General features: G+C 40.2%; 1 protein-coding gene across 3 annotated transcripts in view; it reads left to right on the top strand.

Moving 5' to 3' along the window:
- dapk2b (death-associated protein kinase 2b) overlaps nt 1–17,064 on the top strand; it is a 155,036-nt gene that overhangs the window by 115,906 nt on the left and 22,066 nt on the right. For 2 of the 3 annotated variants that reach the window (XM_072553302.1, XM_072553303.1), the window contains exons 6-10: nt 368–416; nt 1,838–1,864; nt 1,974–2,126; nt 6,260–6,305; nt 7,029–8,230. In XM_072553302.1, coding sequence (XP_072409403.1) covers nt 368–416; nt 1,838–1,864; nt 1,974–2,126; nt 6,260–6,305; nt 7,029–7,673 — 920 coding nt within the window. In that variant the 3' untranslated portion in view covers nt 7,674–8,230. Of the gene's footprint in view, nt 1–367; nt 417–1,837; nt 1,865–1,973; nt 2,127–6,259; nt 6,306–7,028; nt 8,231–17,064 lie in introns of those variants that run through there. The other variant, XM_072553305.1, reaches the window with a different exon arrangement.

Here is a 17,064-nt window from a genome sequence, read left to right on the forward strand (position 1 = left end):
ATCACCTGACCCTCCATTCTCTTATTTTATTTAATTAGATTTGAATGTGTTTTTTTAAAATATTTAACTGTTGTAATATCTCTGCTTATTTTCTTAATCTGAATGCAAGTTATGACCAATACAGGCTCAAATTTAGCAGGCTCCCTATTTACTTTTGACCATGTTCACCCATTTCTATGGTTCCCACTTCCCATTCTGAACTAGTGCACCCCACAAAACTTCAGCAAAGATATTGGAGGAACTATTCACAAACAGTGGTGTTGATCTAATCTTGTAGGAACATACATTTAAAATTAGTGTGTATCTGATGGAATTTATGAAATAGATTTCATATTACTAATCTTTCTTTATTTTGTATATGTTCTAGCTCCAGAAATTGTGAATTATGAGCCCCTTGGGCTTCCTGCAGATATGTGGTAAGTCAACAAAATGCATGGACAATTCTGTGGGAAGTGAGTGAAACTTAATGTCATTTCCAGCCCACGCTGGTTAGGCTTTCAAACTACCTTTCCATCTTTTCTCTCGTGGTTTAAATGGGCCAGAGAACTTTTAGGGTGAAGTTAACACATGAGCTTCTCATATTTGATAAAACTGTTGTTTATAACATTATACCTAAAATAAATTTTCACCAATTTTGATAGTTTTACTAAGTTAATATTGTAGAATCCCCACAGTGTGGAAACAGGCCATTCAGCCCATCAAGTCTGCACCAACTGTCCGAACACCATCCCACCCAGACACAAACCCCTATCCTACCCCTGTACATTTCCCACAGCCAGTTCACCTAGACTGCATAACTCTGGATGGTGGAAGGAAATCCATGCAGACATGACGAGAATGTGCAAACTCCACATAGACAGTCACCCAAAGATGGAATCAAACCTGGGTCCCTGGTGCTGTGAGGCCTCAGTGCAAATCACTGATAGTAATGTGATAATAATAGCACCAGCTTGGTTGCCTGAGTAGCTGAAATATTCAAATCTTTACTGTCATTGCCAATTTCAGGATCAAAGTGATGGGCTTGAATTTAGTCAGTGTTTAAATGGGGCACTGTAAACAATTTTCTTTTTTTTCTAATGTAATCAAAGGCCACAGTTACTGACCTTATTACATTAAAATTAAATCTTCATATTGCTGAGAGGTTATAATCTTTATCTATGCAGTGATTCTTCTGCTGAGGAAAGAAGGAAACTATTGAATCTGTAATTTTAGACATTGCTATCTCTGTAATCTCCTTGACTGGAAGCTCGGCCATTGAATATATTCAAGGCTCAGTTCGAGAGATTGAATGTCGAGGTCATGGAAGACTGTCTGGAAATTAGAGTTGAGGCCATAACCAGATCAGCTGCGATCTTATTGAATGATGGAGCAGGTCCGAGGGGCAAAATGGCCTGTTGCTGTTTCTATATTTTATGTCACATTAATGATCCAAGCTGTCTGCTCATCTAACTCTGCCTTCTGGGGCATCCCTGATTTTAATCACTCCCTTTGTTGGTGGAGACATATCTCTATCACCAAGACCCTGAGCTCTGCAATTTCCTCCCTTTGTCTCGCCACCACACTGCCTCACTTCCCTTCTTTAAAGCATCCTGTAAGTTGGAATTATCCCTTCGCCCAAGCTTTTGGTCACTTGATCTTTACTTTCTAATGTGTCTTGGTATCATATTTTGTCTTCTAATGATCCTCTGAAGAACTGTTAAATATTCCACAACTTTAAAAGTGCTATATAAATGTAAGTTGTTGTTAATGTTAGATATATTTCTGGCATGTTAAAGGAATTTTTGTTTATGGTGCTTTAAATATTGTGCAGCCTCAGTTTGACATTTTATTTTTGTAGGAGCATAGGAGTCATTACCTACATACTGTGAGTATGTCACAAATTATTTACAAATACTGACATTGTTAGCAGTTTGAGGTGAACATCACCTTTCTGGTTTTTAACCCGTGAATCTGATTTGTCACCTATCGAGCAGGTTAAGTGGTGCTTCCCCTTTCCTTGGTGACACGAAACAAGAAACCCTTGCCAACATCTCTGCAATGAATTATGACTTTGATGAAGAATTTTTCAGCCACACCAGTGAATTGGCTAAGGACTTCATTAAAAAGCTTCTGGTGAAAGATACTAGGTGAGGAATTATACTTGGATCAATTGGTAGTGAATGTTAAGAGAATAGGATTGACAAGATGCAGGATCTTTTGTAATTAGTGTCTGTTGATAAAATCATTTAGTCCAGGTGTAATATGGCCACTCCACAAGGTCAGGAACACAGAAATTATTAGCTGGGAAAGCCAAAATATGCAGAAATGAGTTTTGTGTTCAGAATTCTGAACAATTTGGTGTAAAACATTAGTGCTATTTTTAAGTAAAGAACAGGTTACGGTGCAACTTTGTTCAGTTAGTCTCCATATGCAAAGGGGAGGTTGTCCATCAGTCTACTCCTGATCATCAGTCATGTGTTGAAGGAGTCCTCAATGGTGCTATCAAGCAGCACTTGCTTTGCAATAACCTGCTCATGAACACCCAGTTTAGGTTCTGCCAGAGTTGATCAGTTCCACCTTGGTTCAAGCATGGACAAAAGAGTTGAACTCAAGAAGTGCTGTGAGGTGAGAGTGACTGTCCTTGATGTTGTGGCAGCGTTTGACTGACTGTGACATCAAGGAGCCTGAGTAAAACTGGAGTCAATGGGAATTGGGGGGAATCTCTTTACTGGCTAGAGTCATACTTGACACTTTAGAAGATGGTTGTGATTGCTGGAAGTCAGACATTTTAGCTGCAGGACACCTCTAGAGCTCCTCAGGGTAGTGCCCTAGGCCACCATTTTCAGCTGCTTCATCGATTACCTTCCCTCTGTCATATACCAGGTAAGGAGTGGAAATGTTCATTGTGCAATCACCAATGTTCATACTTGCAGTTCCTCAGATAATGTACTAATTTGAAGCCAAGTAGATTTAAGTTGACAAGTGGTAAGAACCTTTTGCCCACACAAGTGGCAGGAGGTGACTATCTCCAACAAGTGAGAATCTAGCCATCACCCCTCGATGTTCATTAACATCACCATCACTAAATCCCCACAATCAACATCAGAGGGTTTACTATTGACCAGAAACTAAACTGGTCAATATAAATAAAGTGGTGATAAGAGCTGATCAATGACAAGGAATTCAGCAGCAAGTAATTTACTTCCTGACTTTCTAAGGTATGTCCATATTCTAAAACAACACCGAGGGAATGTGTCACCACCCAGGGAAAAACAGCTTGATTGGCATCCGATTCATCACCTACAACGTTTACTCCCTCTCCCACCGATGCATAGTGGCAGCAGTATACACCACCTATAAGATCCACTGCATTAACTCACCAAGGCTCCTTCAACAACACCTTCCAAGCCCACGACCACTTCCATTTAGAAGGACAAAGGCAGCAAGAACAGGGAGATACCACCATCTGCAAGTTCATCTCCAAATCATGCTTGAAAATATATTGCTGTTCCTTCAGTGTCACTGGGTCAAAATCTTGGAAATCCTGAACAACACTGTTGGGGTCCCTACACCAAATGGATTGCAGCAGTTCAAGAAAGCAGTTTGCCATCATTTACTCAAGGACAACTAGGTTTGAACAATAAATACTAGCCCAGCCAGTGATGTCCACAATCCACAAATGATTAAAAGATAATAAAAATGCCTGACTTATTGAACCTGTGAGAAATTCTTAGCAATGTGTTCTGTTTAATAATTTAATAATATTGCTTCACATCATGCACTAAGCTCCATCCTTCAGAGTGTGTTCAACACAAGCACAGGAAAGATCTTGTCCAATGAAGCACTTAGGAAATACAGTCACTGTTATAGGAAATGTGATGAATATTTTGGGCATAGCAAGCTCTTACATTTTACTATTGAGGTAGTTTATTTTGGTGATGCCTTTGAGGAGACGTGATATCCAGGTTGATTCTGATAGGTCAAGACATGTCTGTTGCTTTTCATTGCCTTTCAATGTTCCCATAGGAACATTGAAACTGCATCATTGAAACTGACGTGAAATACTGTGCTCAGATGCTGTTGTGGAAAGATCACCCTATACCATGAGAAAATTACCAGGCGATACAGAAAATCCTTCATGAAGTTAAAATTTTATTTGCAAATACAAGCTGTGGCAGTCAGAAAATATCTCTCCTCTCTGCCTACCCCCCTCTTGGATCCTCTGCAGTTTATCTGTTTCTAGTTCCCGCGTTTATCTGTGAATTAACAGAACCAATCATACCAGCTTGCTTTGTCTTTCTAAACTAATCATCTTCTGCCACACTGGTCTACTGCTTACACTTAACCTATCACATTACACTATCATTGTCTTTAGCATTAGCTCATCCATCACGTGATTTATCATAGTGGGCTACCATTATCCATTACCAGAGTCCAGCTATTGCGCATCTGTAACGTGATCCTATACATGCATTACTCCACTAAGTTAGCTGCATAACTGCCAAATTAACTTCCATATATTTCACAATGCTTATGAAAATTGATTCACACAGCTTGGGTGGGTCTAGATTATGTAGTACTGAAGCACAGTTGTATATGTTTCTTTGATTGCTGGCCTATTCACCAATGTTGAAAATGTGTTGCTGGAAAAGCGCAGCAGGAATTCCTGAAGAAGGGCTGATGCCCAAAACGTCGATTCTCCTGTTCCTTGGATGCTGTCTGACCTGCTGCGCTTTTCCAGCAACACATTTTCAGCTCTGATCTCCAGCATCTGCAGTCCTCACTTTCTCCTATTCACCAAAGTGCCGATGTCAAGTCACTACATGGAATACAGCATTGCAGTTGATATAATAAATCCGTAAATTGTCTGTCCCAAAGACTTGTGCCTGTCCCTTGAATGTCTGTCTTTTGCTGCTGGTTATGTACGTTATAGATTTGAGTGTGAATCAAGAGGTATAATTAATAAATCTTCAGATGACACAAAAATTGGTGGTGTTGTTGATAATGAGGAGAATGGTCTGAAGCTACAGGCTGATATTAATCAACTGGTAATTTGGGCAGTGCAATGACAGAATTTAATTCTGATAAGTGTGAGGGGATGTATTTTGGAAGTCTAATAAGGGAAGGAGATACACAATGGATGGTAGGTCCCTTGGGAGTACTGAGGAGCAAAGGGACCTTGGTGTCCAAGTCCATAGATCCTTGAAAGTGTCAGCACAGGTAGTGAAGAAGGCTTGCCTTCATTAGCCAGGTTGTAGAATATAGGAGCAAAGAAATCTAATTGCAACTTTATAGAGCTTTGGTTAGGTCACAAATATGCAATTGTGGTTGCCACACTATCAGAAGAACATGCTTGCACTGGAACAGAGTCAGAGGAGATTCACTAGGATGTTGCGTGGGATGAAAAGGCTCAGTTATGAGGACAGACTGGATAAGGCTGGATTTGTTTTCCCTGGAGCAGAGGAGGCTGAGGGGGATCTGATTGAGGTGTACAAAGTTATGAGAGGCATAGACAGAATAGATTGTGAGAATCTTATCGCATGTCAGATGCCTTTAAGACCAGAAACATAAATTTAATGTGAGGGCAAGTGGTTTGTAGGGGATTTAAGGCACAGCACTGGAAGAGAGAGAACCATTTGTTATGGGTGAGGAAAGTGTAAAGGATTAGCCGAGTGTCAGACTTTGATCTTTGATTTTTTTTCTGTTCAAGAAGCTAGACTACCTCATGGGAATGTCACTAAAATACAGTGTTCTATCCTATCTAAAATAAATTCAGTTAATATAAAGTTTTTAAGAAAAGGATTTTATTGATCCATTGCTGTTCAGAGACATGGCATTAATTGTGTTAATTGAATGAGATAATTTCAAGGATTAGAGATTGTAAAATAAATGTTGTTCTTCACACCATCCTAAATTACCAAGACCTTATCCAGATGTCTGCAAAGGCAGTTGGGATTAATCTATATACTAACTCCAATTTAAAAGCTGTTTTTGAAAGAAATTAGAGTTTTGAAAGATTCCAAAATGCAATTAGCACCAAATAATTGTTCAAATTTTGGAAAGGTCTGAGAATTCAAAAATATTTCTTTTTTCCCAGCATGCCACTTCTCGCCTCATCTTTCTGTTTGTGGCTGATAAGCTTCATTCTAAACTAACCATACCATTACTTTCATACAGTTATAGACAAATTTATTTTGTATTTTGCTGACTTTTTATCAGAATTAATAATAAAATACAATTTTACATATGTCCATTTCTAATGCTGTTTCATTTTATTCAGGAAAAGGCTAAGCATAAAAGATGCTCTTTCACACCCATGGATAATGGTGAGTGTTAACATTCATGTCAAATTAAATTGCATTTCCTGTTGACAGCTATGTGATGTTGTGAATTGACAGCCTGCACATTAACTTGCATGCACTGAAGTAATTGCAGTGATCTTCATCTTTACATCCCAACAGTGACATAAAATATTGGTTCCCCGATGCCATTTAAACTTGACCTTTTCAGATTTGTTTTCCTTTTTTTCTCAAGCTATTTTATTTAATGCCTTTCATGCAATGTTATGGGATGGGGAACTGTTTCAAATACTGTTTTATATTTGGCATTGAATTCCAAGTTTGTATCTGCAGCAAATCTATCACATTATAAATCATGGAGCATTGGATAAGGTCTGGTATTTGCAATTCTTGTGTTTATTTCAGTCATAGTATACTCATTGAGTATACTGATTCATTTAATTCATCTGTAGTCTGGAAGCCATCTAGAATTCCAAATCTCTATCTGTATTGAACATGAAACTAACCCCATCAGTTTGCATGTTATGGTAAGTAATGAGTGCTGTTTGAAATGTTATTGTGTGACTCACTGCATAATCTTTAACATGGAAGCATTTGTATGGAGTGCCACTAACTGCCTTGATGTGAGGAGTGCTGAAATTGGACTTGGAGCTACTTACCATCATCTAGATTAGTGCTACATCTGTGCAACAAAATCATGTGTATTTTAATTACCAATAACCTAAAACCCTTCTGTCTGACCCACTGAAGTCTCACCAAAAGAAAGAAGAACAGAGAAATAAGGAGAACAAGACACAGCATCGCAGGCAGCTGAAGACCAAGCGTCTGAAAGAATACACCATCAAATCCCACTCGAGCATGCCACCCAACAACACCTACGTGAACTTTGAAAGATTTGCCAAAGTGGTGGAGGACCTCTCTATGATGGAGATGACCTTCAGTGGGCTTACATCATCACATGATTCTCTTCAGGAAGACATTGATGCATTAATTTCAATTTATAATGAAAAGGAATCCTGGTACAAGGAAGAAAATGAAAATGTCCGGCATGATCTTTCCCAGATCAGATACGAGTATCGTAAAGCTGAATCCAAGAAGAAGCAACTCCAGGATGAAATAAAAGGTGTGAATAATGTGCTGAATACAGTCAGTACAAAATATGATGAACTAAAATCTCATTTTGAATCTCTGAGTCAAGAGATCTCTGCTGAATTGAAATGGGTCCAGGAAGTAATCGCCTCTTTTCAGACTGAACACATCAGTGAAGGATACCTGGATGGAAACTTTGCTTCTGTCTTCAACAAAGATCTGAACGAAACCCTGAAGGATCTGTTAAATAGTACATGTAATGGAGAACTTATCACCAGCCTAACCGCATCAGAGTCAAGTCGTTAAAGTTAACTAGAGGAAGACTGATGACACCAGGTTCATACATGATGTTAGGACATGGAATCCAGACCATCTTAGAGAAAGATAACAGTTTGAGGCAAATGTATTCCAGTTAAACCAAAGTACTCAGGATGCTGGAGATCTGAGACAAAAACAAATTGCTGGAGAAACTCAGAAGGTCGACAGTATTTGTGGAGGGAGAAACAGAGCTAATATTTCAAACCCAATATATAATATTATAATAAATTTTGGAATGAGTCTGGTATGTAATATTGTATTTGTCTGTAATATATAATGTACAAGCATAACAATATTTCGGAATGAAGGAGAGCAATACCGGACTGAATGTTAGCTCGGTTTCTCTCTCTATAGATGCTACCAGACCTGCTGAGTTCCTCCAACACTTCCTGTTTTCATTTTATATTTGTATTTTACTTCTACTTTATTTAAATTCTGAGTAGGGCAAAATTCAAGTACTCAGTCATCTAAATTGAGAACTATTTGTGTTAACCTGTTTATACAATTGGTTTTCAACAAAATAAAATCAGAACAAGTTTAATTTTTGACTGCTTTTCAGCATCAAATTTTAATCAAGTTGAATGAAGCACACTTAAACAAAGAACAATTATTAACAGAAGAGATGGAACAGTAAATTCAGCAGTTCCACTCTCCTAGCCAAGAGGTTACCCTCCAATTTGTGAGTTAGAAAATCAGTGATACACTGTTGGAGTTATTTTCCAGTGCATTCGTCCTTTCGTATTAGCTCTCATAGAGAATGGTGAGTTTATCAAATGATTAAAACAATGTCAGTGTTCCACAATCTTTTAGTTCTACTTATATCTATTTGTGTTGTTTTATGGAAGAATTTGATCTGAGTGTTGTGGGACTGAAAAATGAGAATTATCCTTTCAATGATGTGACTTTTATCTGTGAATGGCTAGTGATGGATGGATGAGGATGGTGATTATATCTGAGGTGAATTATATATTATATTTGAGGTGAAATACCCTCTATGTATTTAGGATTACAAACCCAAATTGCTATAGCTGGCTGCTTTTAGTTGTTGCTGCGTTTCTTACTGATCAAGTATCCAAGTTCAACCCGTGGTTGACCTCTTGAATTATCAGCCCATGAAGAAGAGAATTCCTACTGCCAGCTCAGCAAAAATAATACAGCTCCAATTGGAATTGAGAGTATGTCACAGACCTCAGACAAGCAATTTGATGCCTTTTTACATCACGTAATAATTCATTATAAACCCTGCTGAGCTGGAAAATACATTCAGTAGAGGTCATGTTGACTTCCACGAAAAGTCATTTTTCCTTGCCCTCAAAGCACAAGTGAGGCCTCGGGTAATTGGACAGGTACCTGATGTTTCCTAGGTTTTGAGATATGGATGGTGCCAGGACAGGACTAAGCTAAATTAGCATAGTTTATTGACTGCTTTCTTTTGACACAAACTTGGGAATGAGATTGAGAAATTACTGAATTATGTTATGGCACAACATTAAGCATGTTCATCAAATTCTCCTCTGTGCCTAACTGAGATGTGCTCAACACACTTCCACTGGCGCAGAATTAAAATCAGGCCCATTAGCTCATACAAAACACAGGAGTTCAAACAGTGGAAAGGTGAATTTTGTTATCAGCATATCAAGTGCTGGAACAGTAAAATTAATGGAAGGCATCTTTAACCTCTGTCATACTACACTCTATTTCCAATGGTCGCAGAAAGTTGAGGGTTTCTCTGATGTATCTATCCCCCACACAGTAAATTTGACTAAGTTAAATCCTGTTCTGTTAGTACATTTTAGAGTGTGTCTAGTTTTCAAACATCACTTGTGATTTATGATTGCCAGTGGGGACACTTTTAGTCCTTGGGCATGAGTCAAAACCACTTTGAGACTGTCTTCTATGCATCCACTGGCATGTACACCCATGAATACACCAGGAATAGGGTATTAATCATTACCTTTCATGACTTTCTAACTGTAGCTATAACAAGTCAACAGTTTTTTCAGCATGTAACAACATCTAAGATAAGGAAAGAACTTGCTTTTATAAAGCACCATTCATGAGGATACTCTGAAGTTTTTTAGAGTCAGTAAAGTACTTTTTGAATGGTGAGTCCATTACGTTAACAATTGGATATTCTCCTGGAATATTCAAGAATTACTGTCTGCCGGCCTGGGTACCAAATAAATTTTGCCTTTTGAAACCATTTGAGGAATCAATCCTGATATTTGCTTTTCCAGGGCTTAATGTGAGAAGGAGATTAACTGACTAAATCACTGGGGGTTGACCGATAGACTCTCTGGTAGAAATGCAAGTTTTGTAGTTTATGGGAGACCAATTGGAACAATATCCCTTCTTTATTACAGATAGAGACCAAGGACATACAAGTATAAACAGCTATGCTGTTTATAGGTGTTCATTAATCACAGCAGCTCAGTTAAAATAAATTACATTTTCATAAATGCAGGTAGTCAGACCTGCCGATATGTACTTGCGTGTCACACGTAGTAATCAATGTTCTGCTCCTCTTAACACTGTTAATGAAATTGCTTCCTGTATTTTGTCAGTTCAAAAAAATTCAAATTAATGGAGTCTGAGGAGGGTTTAAATAAAGGCCAGGGTATTTAATAATTAGCTGAGCTTATCTCTATATTTTTGTATTTGGAAAGAACTTTTCCAGCCTAAATGAGGAGGGTTCAGATGACCAAAAATTGATTTATGCTCAGGGTGCTGACATCATTCCCAGTAAGAAGCTTTCTCAGTGAAACGGACGGACTTTGTTGACAGACTGACATTTTAAAAATTGGCCTCTTTCTTTGCTCTGTACCTGTCTCCATCTGGCCTCTCTTTCTCTCTCACTCACCCCTTGGCCTTCCTCTGGCCCCTCCGTTTCCTTCTCTGCTGTTTTCCTGTCTCTTGTTTTCTCTTCTGTCTATCATCTCTTCCCCTTCCTCCACTGTCTGTCTCGCTCCCCTCCTGATCAGGCAGGGAAATCAACGACAGAGTAATCTTTAACACTCCCACCTGCACCACCCCAACCTCGTGGACTGGGTATAATAGAGGTTGAGCTTAAATATCCTAGGCCAAGAAAAATTTAGTAAATGCCTTGAATATATTAAACATGACTTTGTCTTGCTGCCCTGTCCCATGTGCCCAATCGTATGCAGGTCAAGAACTGATCTGTTCAGTCACACGATGATCCATGCCAGAAGCCTTCCTACTCTGAATAAACAACATCCTCGATACCAGGACCAGCCAATGATGACTGAGATTGAGCTAGCGTTGAGATGGAGGATCTCATTCTCAATAAAATAATGAAAAAAGGACTAGTGTTCTGCTGGCTCGAACTTGGTACCGAGTATTTGGTACAAATTGCCATTCAGTCTACTGACCTAGGGTATAGCTTTGCTCACTGAGCTGTAGATTTGATATCCAGACATTTCATTACCTGGCTAGGTAACATCATCAGTGGTGACCTCCAAATGAAGCGAAGCTATTGTCTCCTGCTTTCTATTTATATCTTTCTTCTGGATGGGGTTCCTGGGGTTTGTGGTGATGTCGTTTCCACAAAAGACATCACCACACACCCCAGGAACCCCATGCAGGACAAACATATAAATAGAAAGCAGGAGACAACAGCTTCGCTTCCCTTGGAGGTCGCCACTGATGATGTTACCTAGCCAGGTAATGAAATGTCTGGATATCAAACCTACAGCTCAGCGAGCAAACCTACAACCTAAACCTCAACCTGAGCTACAACCCTTCACAACCCTTCACAACCCTTCACAACCCTTCACAACCCTTCACAACCCTTCACAACCCTTCACAACCCTTCACAACCCTTCACAACCCTTCACAACCCTTCACAACCCTTCACAACCCTTCACAACCCTTCACAACCCTTCACAACCCTTCACAACCCTTCACAACCCTTCACAACCCTTCACAACCCTTCACAACCCTTCACAACCCTTCACAACCCTTCACAAACCTTCACAAACCTTCACAACCCTTCACAAACCTTCACAAACCTTCACAAACCCTCACAAACCCTCACAAACCCTCACAAACCCTCACAAACCCTCACAAACCTTCACAAACCTTCACAAACCTTCACAAACCTTCACAAACCTTCACAAACCTTCACAAACCTTCACAAACCTTCACAAACCCTCACAAACCCTCACAAACCTTCACAAACCTTCACAAACCTTCACAAACCTTCACAAACCTTCACAAACCTTCACAAACCCTCACAAACCCTCACAAACCTTCACAAACCCTCACAAACCCTCACAAACCCTCACAAACCTTCACAAACCTTCACAACCCTTCACAACCCTTCACAACCCTTCACAAACCTTCACAACCCTTCACAACCCTTCACAACCCTTCACAACCCTTCACAAACCTTCACAAACCTTCACAAACCTTCACAAACCTTCACAAACCTTCACAAACCCTCACAAACCCTCACAAACCCTCACAAACCCTCACAAACCCTCACAAACCTTCACAAACCTTCACAAACCTTCACAAACCTTCACAAACCTTCACAAACCTTCACAAACCTTCACAAACCTTCACAAACCTTCACAAACCCTCACAAACCTTCACAAACCTTCACAAACCTTCACAAACCCTCACAAACCTTCACAAACCTTCACAAACCCTCACAAACCTTCACAAACCTTCACAAACCCTCACAAACCCTCACAAACCCTCACAAACCTTCACAAACCTTCACAAACCTTCACAAACCTTCACAAACCTTCACAAACCTTCACAAACCCTCACAAACCCTCACAAACCTTCACAAACCTTCACAAACCCTCACAAACCCTCACAAACCCTCACAAACCCTCACAAACCTTCACAAACCCTCACAAACCCTCACAAACCTTCACAAACCCTCACAAACCTTCACAAACCTTCACAAACCTTCACAAACCCTCACAAACCCTCACAAACCCTCACAAACCTTCACAAACCCTCACAAACCTTCACAAACCCTCACAAACCCTCACAAACCTTCACAAACCCTCACAAACCCTCACAAACCTTCACAAACCCTCACAAACCTTCACAAACCCTCACAAACCCTCACAAACCCTCACAAACCTTCACAAACCTTCACAAACCTTCACAAACCCTCACAAACCCTCACAAACCCTCACAAACCTTCACAAACCTTCACAAACCTTCACAAACCCTCACAAACCCTCACAAACCCTCACAAACCTTCACAAACCTTCACAAACCTTCACAAACCTTCACAAACCTTCACAAACCTTCACAAACCTTCACAAACCTTCACAAACCCTCACAAACCCTCACAAACCTTCACAAACCTTCACAAACCTTCACAAACCTTCACAAACCTTCACAAACCTTCACAAACCTTCACAAACCTTCACAAACCCTCACAAACCTTCACAAACCCTCACAAACCCTCACAAACCTTCACAACCCTTCACAAACCTTCACAAACCCTCACAAACCTTCACAAACCCTCACAAACCTTCACAAACCCTCACAAACCCTTCACAAACCCTCACAAACCTTCACAAACCTTCACAAACCTTCACAAACCCTCACAAACCTTCACAACCCTTCACAAACCTTCACAAACCCTCACAAACCTTCACAAACCCTCACAAACCTTCACAAACCCTCACAAACCCTCACAAACCCTCACAAACCTTCACAAACCCTCACAAACCCTTCACAAACCCTCACAAACCCTCACAAACCTTCACAAACCCTCACAAACCCTTCACAAACCCTCACAAACCTTCACAAACCTTCACAAACCTTCACAAACCTTCACAACCCTTCACAAACCTTCACAAACCTTCACAAACCTTCACAAACCCTCACAAACCTTCACAAACCCTCACAAACCCTCACAAACCTTCACAACCCTTCACAAACCTTCACAAACCCTCACAAACCTTCACAAACCCTCACAAACCTTCACAAACCCTCACAAACCCTTCACAAACCCTCACAAACCTTCACAAACCTTCACAAACCTTCACAAACCCTCACAAACCTTCACAACCCTTCACAAACCTTCACAAACCCTCACAAACCTTCACAAACCCTCACAAACCTTCACAAACCCTCACAAACCTTCACAAACCCTCACAAACCTTCACAAACCCTCACAAACCCTCACAAACCCTCACAAACCTTCACAAACCTTCACAAACCCTTCACAAACCCTCACAAACCTTCACAAACCTTCACAAACCTTCACAAACCTTCACAAACCCTCACAAACCTTCACAAACCTTCACAAACCTTCACAAACCCTCACAAACCTTCACAAACCTTCACAAACCCTCACAAACCCTCACAAACCTTCACAAACCTTCACAAACCTTCACAAACCCTCACAAACCTTCACAAACCCTCACAAACCTTCACAAACCCTCACAAACCTTCACAAACCCTCACAAACCCTCACAAACCCTCACAAACCTTCACAAACCCTCACAAACCTTCACAAACCTTCACAAACCTTCACAAACCCTCACAAACCTTCACAAACCCTCACAAACCTTCACAAACCCTCACAAACCTTCACAAACCTTCCAAAAACATCTACTGACCACTGGCTCTGAAATTACCCTCCTCTTGTCTTAGGTTATCTAACCTTTGAGATCCTTCTAGTTCTTGCCCTCAAGTGTCTTATAGAGACATAGTGATCTATAGCGTAGGAAAAGCTCTTTGACCATTAAGTCTGTGCCAGTCAAAAACAAACACCTATTATCATTCCAATTTCCAGCACTTGGCCCATAGCTTGTGCCCTTTTGATGTCAAGGCATACATCTAAATACTTCTTAAATGTTATGAGGGTTTCTGCCTCTACCACCCTTACAGACAGAGAATTCCTGATTCCCACCACCCTCTGGGTGAAAAGGGTTTTCCTCACAGTCCCTCTAAATCTTCTATCCCATCCCTTAAATCTACGCTCCTGGTCATTGATCCCTCCATCAAAGGGAAAGGTTTCTTCTTGAATACCCTGTGTATGCTCTTCATAATTTTATATGTCTCCATCATGTTCTCTCTCAATCTCCTCTGCTCTAAGGAAAGCAATCGCAGTCTGTTCAATCTCTCTTCATAACTGAAACACTCAATGCCAGACAACATCATGGTAAATCTCCTCTGCACCCTTTCCAGTGCAAACACATCTCTCCTATAAATGTGGATTCCAGAACTACACACCTTATTTAACTTTATTTTAAATGCATCCGTGACATTTGTATTGATTGGTCCAAGAAGCAGTAAGTTCCACAGGAACATTTTTTTTCTTGAACTCACCATTGGATCAATAGATTACTCACAATTTTGGAATTTGCTTTCAGATCCTGATTAGTTTATTGGCTGTTTTATTGGTGGGTTTCAAATTGTGCCAATCTGAAATCTGAGTGGTTTCAATTTCTGGCAAGTATCAAAGGATATCATCATCTATTTAATTACATTATACTCTGAATAGCATTGTTTAAATCATCAACAGGTTCGTGGGTATCAGATAGCCTGTTTAAGAATAACAAACATCTCCTCATTTTGTGACCTTGAACTCACCTAATTCTGAGCCGTTAACTCCAGAATGCACTAAGGCTTTCCTTTAGATTAGGATTGATCCCATGGTCACCCTGAGGTTGTGTTGCCAATGAGAAGAATGTTGAAGGTCAAGTAAAGGCTATTTTATCCAACATCTCACTGCATAAAGGTGGTGGTTTCTAAAGAAAAATCTCCAGGAGTGATCATTTTAATCTCTTGTGTGATGATTATTTTCTTTTGTAAGACACTTGGTGTCTTGCTGTGTTTTCTGTCGCTATGTCTTATCTATCTTGTAAATAAATTTGATTATCACTTTTAACCTGAATGCAGTGGTGAGATTATGATCACACTATGTGGAGTCAAAACACAATCCAATTTGGTCTATAGGGTGAGATACTGCAGTTAAGTTGCAATTGTTTCACATGGATGATGATGGGATAGTCTAAGGGGATGAGCTGAGATTAGTTCACAGGTCGGTGTAACATTGAGGGCCGAAGGGCCTGTTCTGTACTGTATTATTCTATGTGGTACCTGAAATTCTTGTTCTGCCTCTGTAAACTGCTTGCTCATTAAACATGTTGGGGGGTGTGGGAAGCACCAATGAAGATATTTCAATTGAGAAATCTTGAACCTTTTGGGTATAGTATGTATTTATATTCAATTGAACAAAGTCTTTTTCAAATTGGTAGGCAGTAACTAGTGGGGTTCCGCAGGGATTGGTGCTGGGACCCCAGCTATTCACAATATATGTTAATGATTTGGATGAAGCAACAAAATGTAACATCTTAAAGTTTGCAGATGATACCAAGTTGGGTGGGAGGGTAAACTGTGCTGAGGATGCAGAGATTCTTCAGCATGATCTGGATAGGTTGGGTAAGTGGACAGATCAGTGGCAGATGCAGTATAATTTGGATAAATGTGAGGTTATATACTTTAGAAGCAAAAACAAGAAGGCAGATTACTACCTGAATAGCAGAAAATTAGGAGAGGGGAAGCGTGCAGTAGGACCTGTGAGTCCTTGTCCTGAGTGTCCTACCTCCAGTCGCTAAAGGTAGTCATGCAGGTGGGGCAGGTGGATTAGAAGGCAAATTGTACGTTGGCCTTCATTGCAAGAGGTATTGAGTACAGGAGCAGGGATGTGTTGTTGTAGTTATACAGGGCTTTGGTGAGACTGTACCTAGAATATTGTGTGCAGTTTTGGTCTCCTTTTCTGAGGAAGGATGCTCTACTCAGGCTGATGCCAGGGATGGCAGGACTGATGTATGAGGTGAGATTGACATGTTTAGGATTGTTTTCACTGGAGTTCAGACGAATGAGGGGGGAAACTCATAGGGACATATTAAATTCAAACAGGACTAGGCAGGGTAGATGCAGGGAGGATGTTCCTGATGGTGGGTGTGTCCAGAACCAGGGGTCACAGTCTGTGGATTTGGGGTGGACCATTTAGGATGGAGATGAGACATTCCTTCACCCAATGAGTGGTGAGCCTGTTGAATTCATTATCACTGGGAGTATTTGATGCCAGAACATTTAATGTATTCAAAAGGCTTCTAGATGTAGCATTTGGGGTGGATGGGATCAAAGGTGACAGGGAGAAAACAAGATTAGGCTATTGAGTTGGATGATCAGCCATGATCATGATGAATGGCAGAGCACACTTGAAGGGCTGAATGGCCTCCTCCTGCTCCTACCTTCTATGTTTCTACATAAAGCACATTTATTCACATCTAATTTCTGGGAAGGAAGAAGAGAAATGCAAGGTAAACTATTTTATTACTACATTGTCCTATTGGTTATAACTGGCCAGCTA

Source organism: Chiloscyllium punctatum, chromosome 33 (genome assembly GCF_047496795.1).
Source record: "Chiloscyllium punctatum isolate Juve2018m chromosome 33, sChiPun1.3, whole genome shotgun sequence".
In the NCBI taxonomy this organism is placed as follows: domain Eukaryota; kingdom Metazoa; phylum Chordata; class Chondrichthyes; order Orectolobiformes; family Hemiscylliidae; genus Chiloscyllium; species Chiloscyllium punctatum.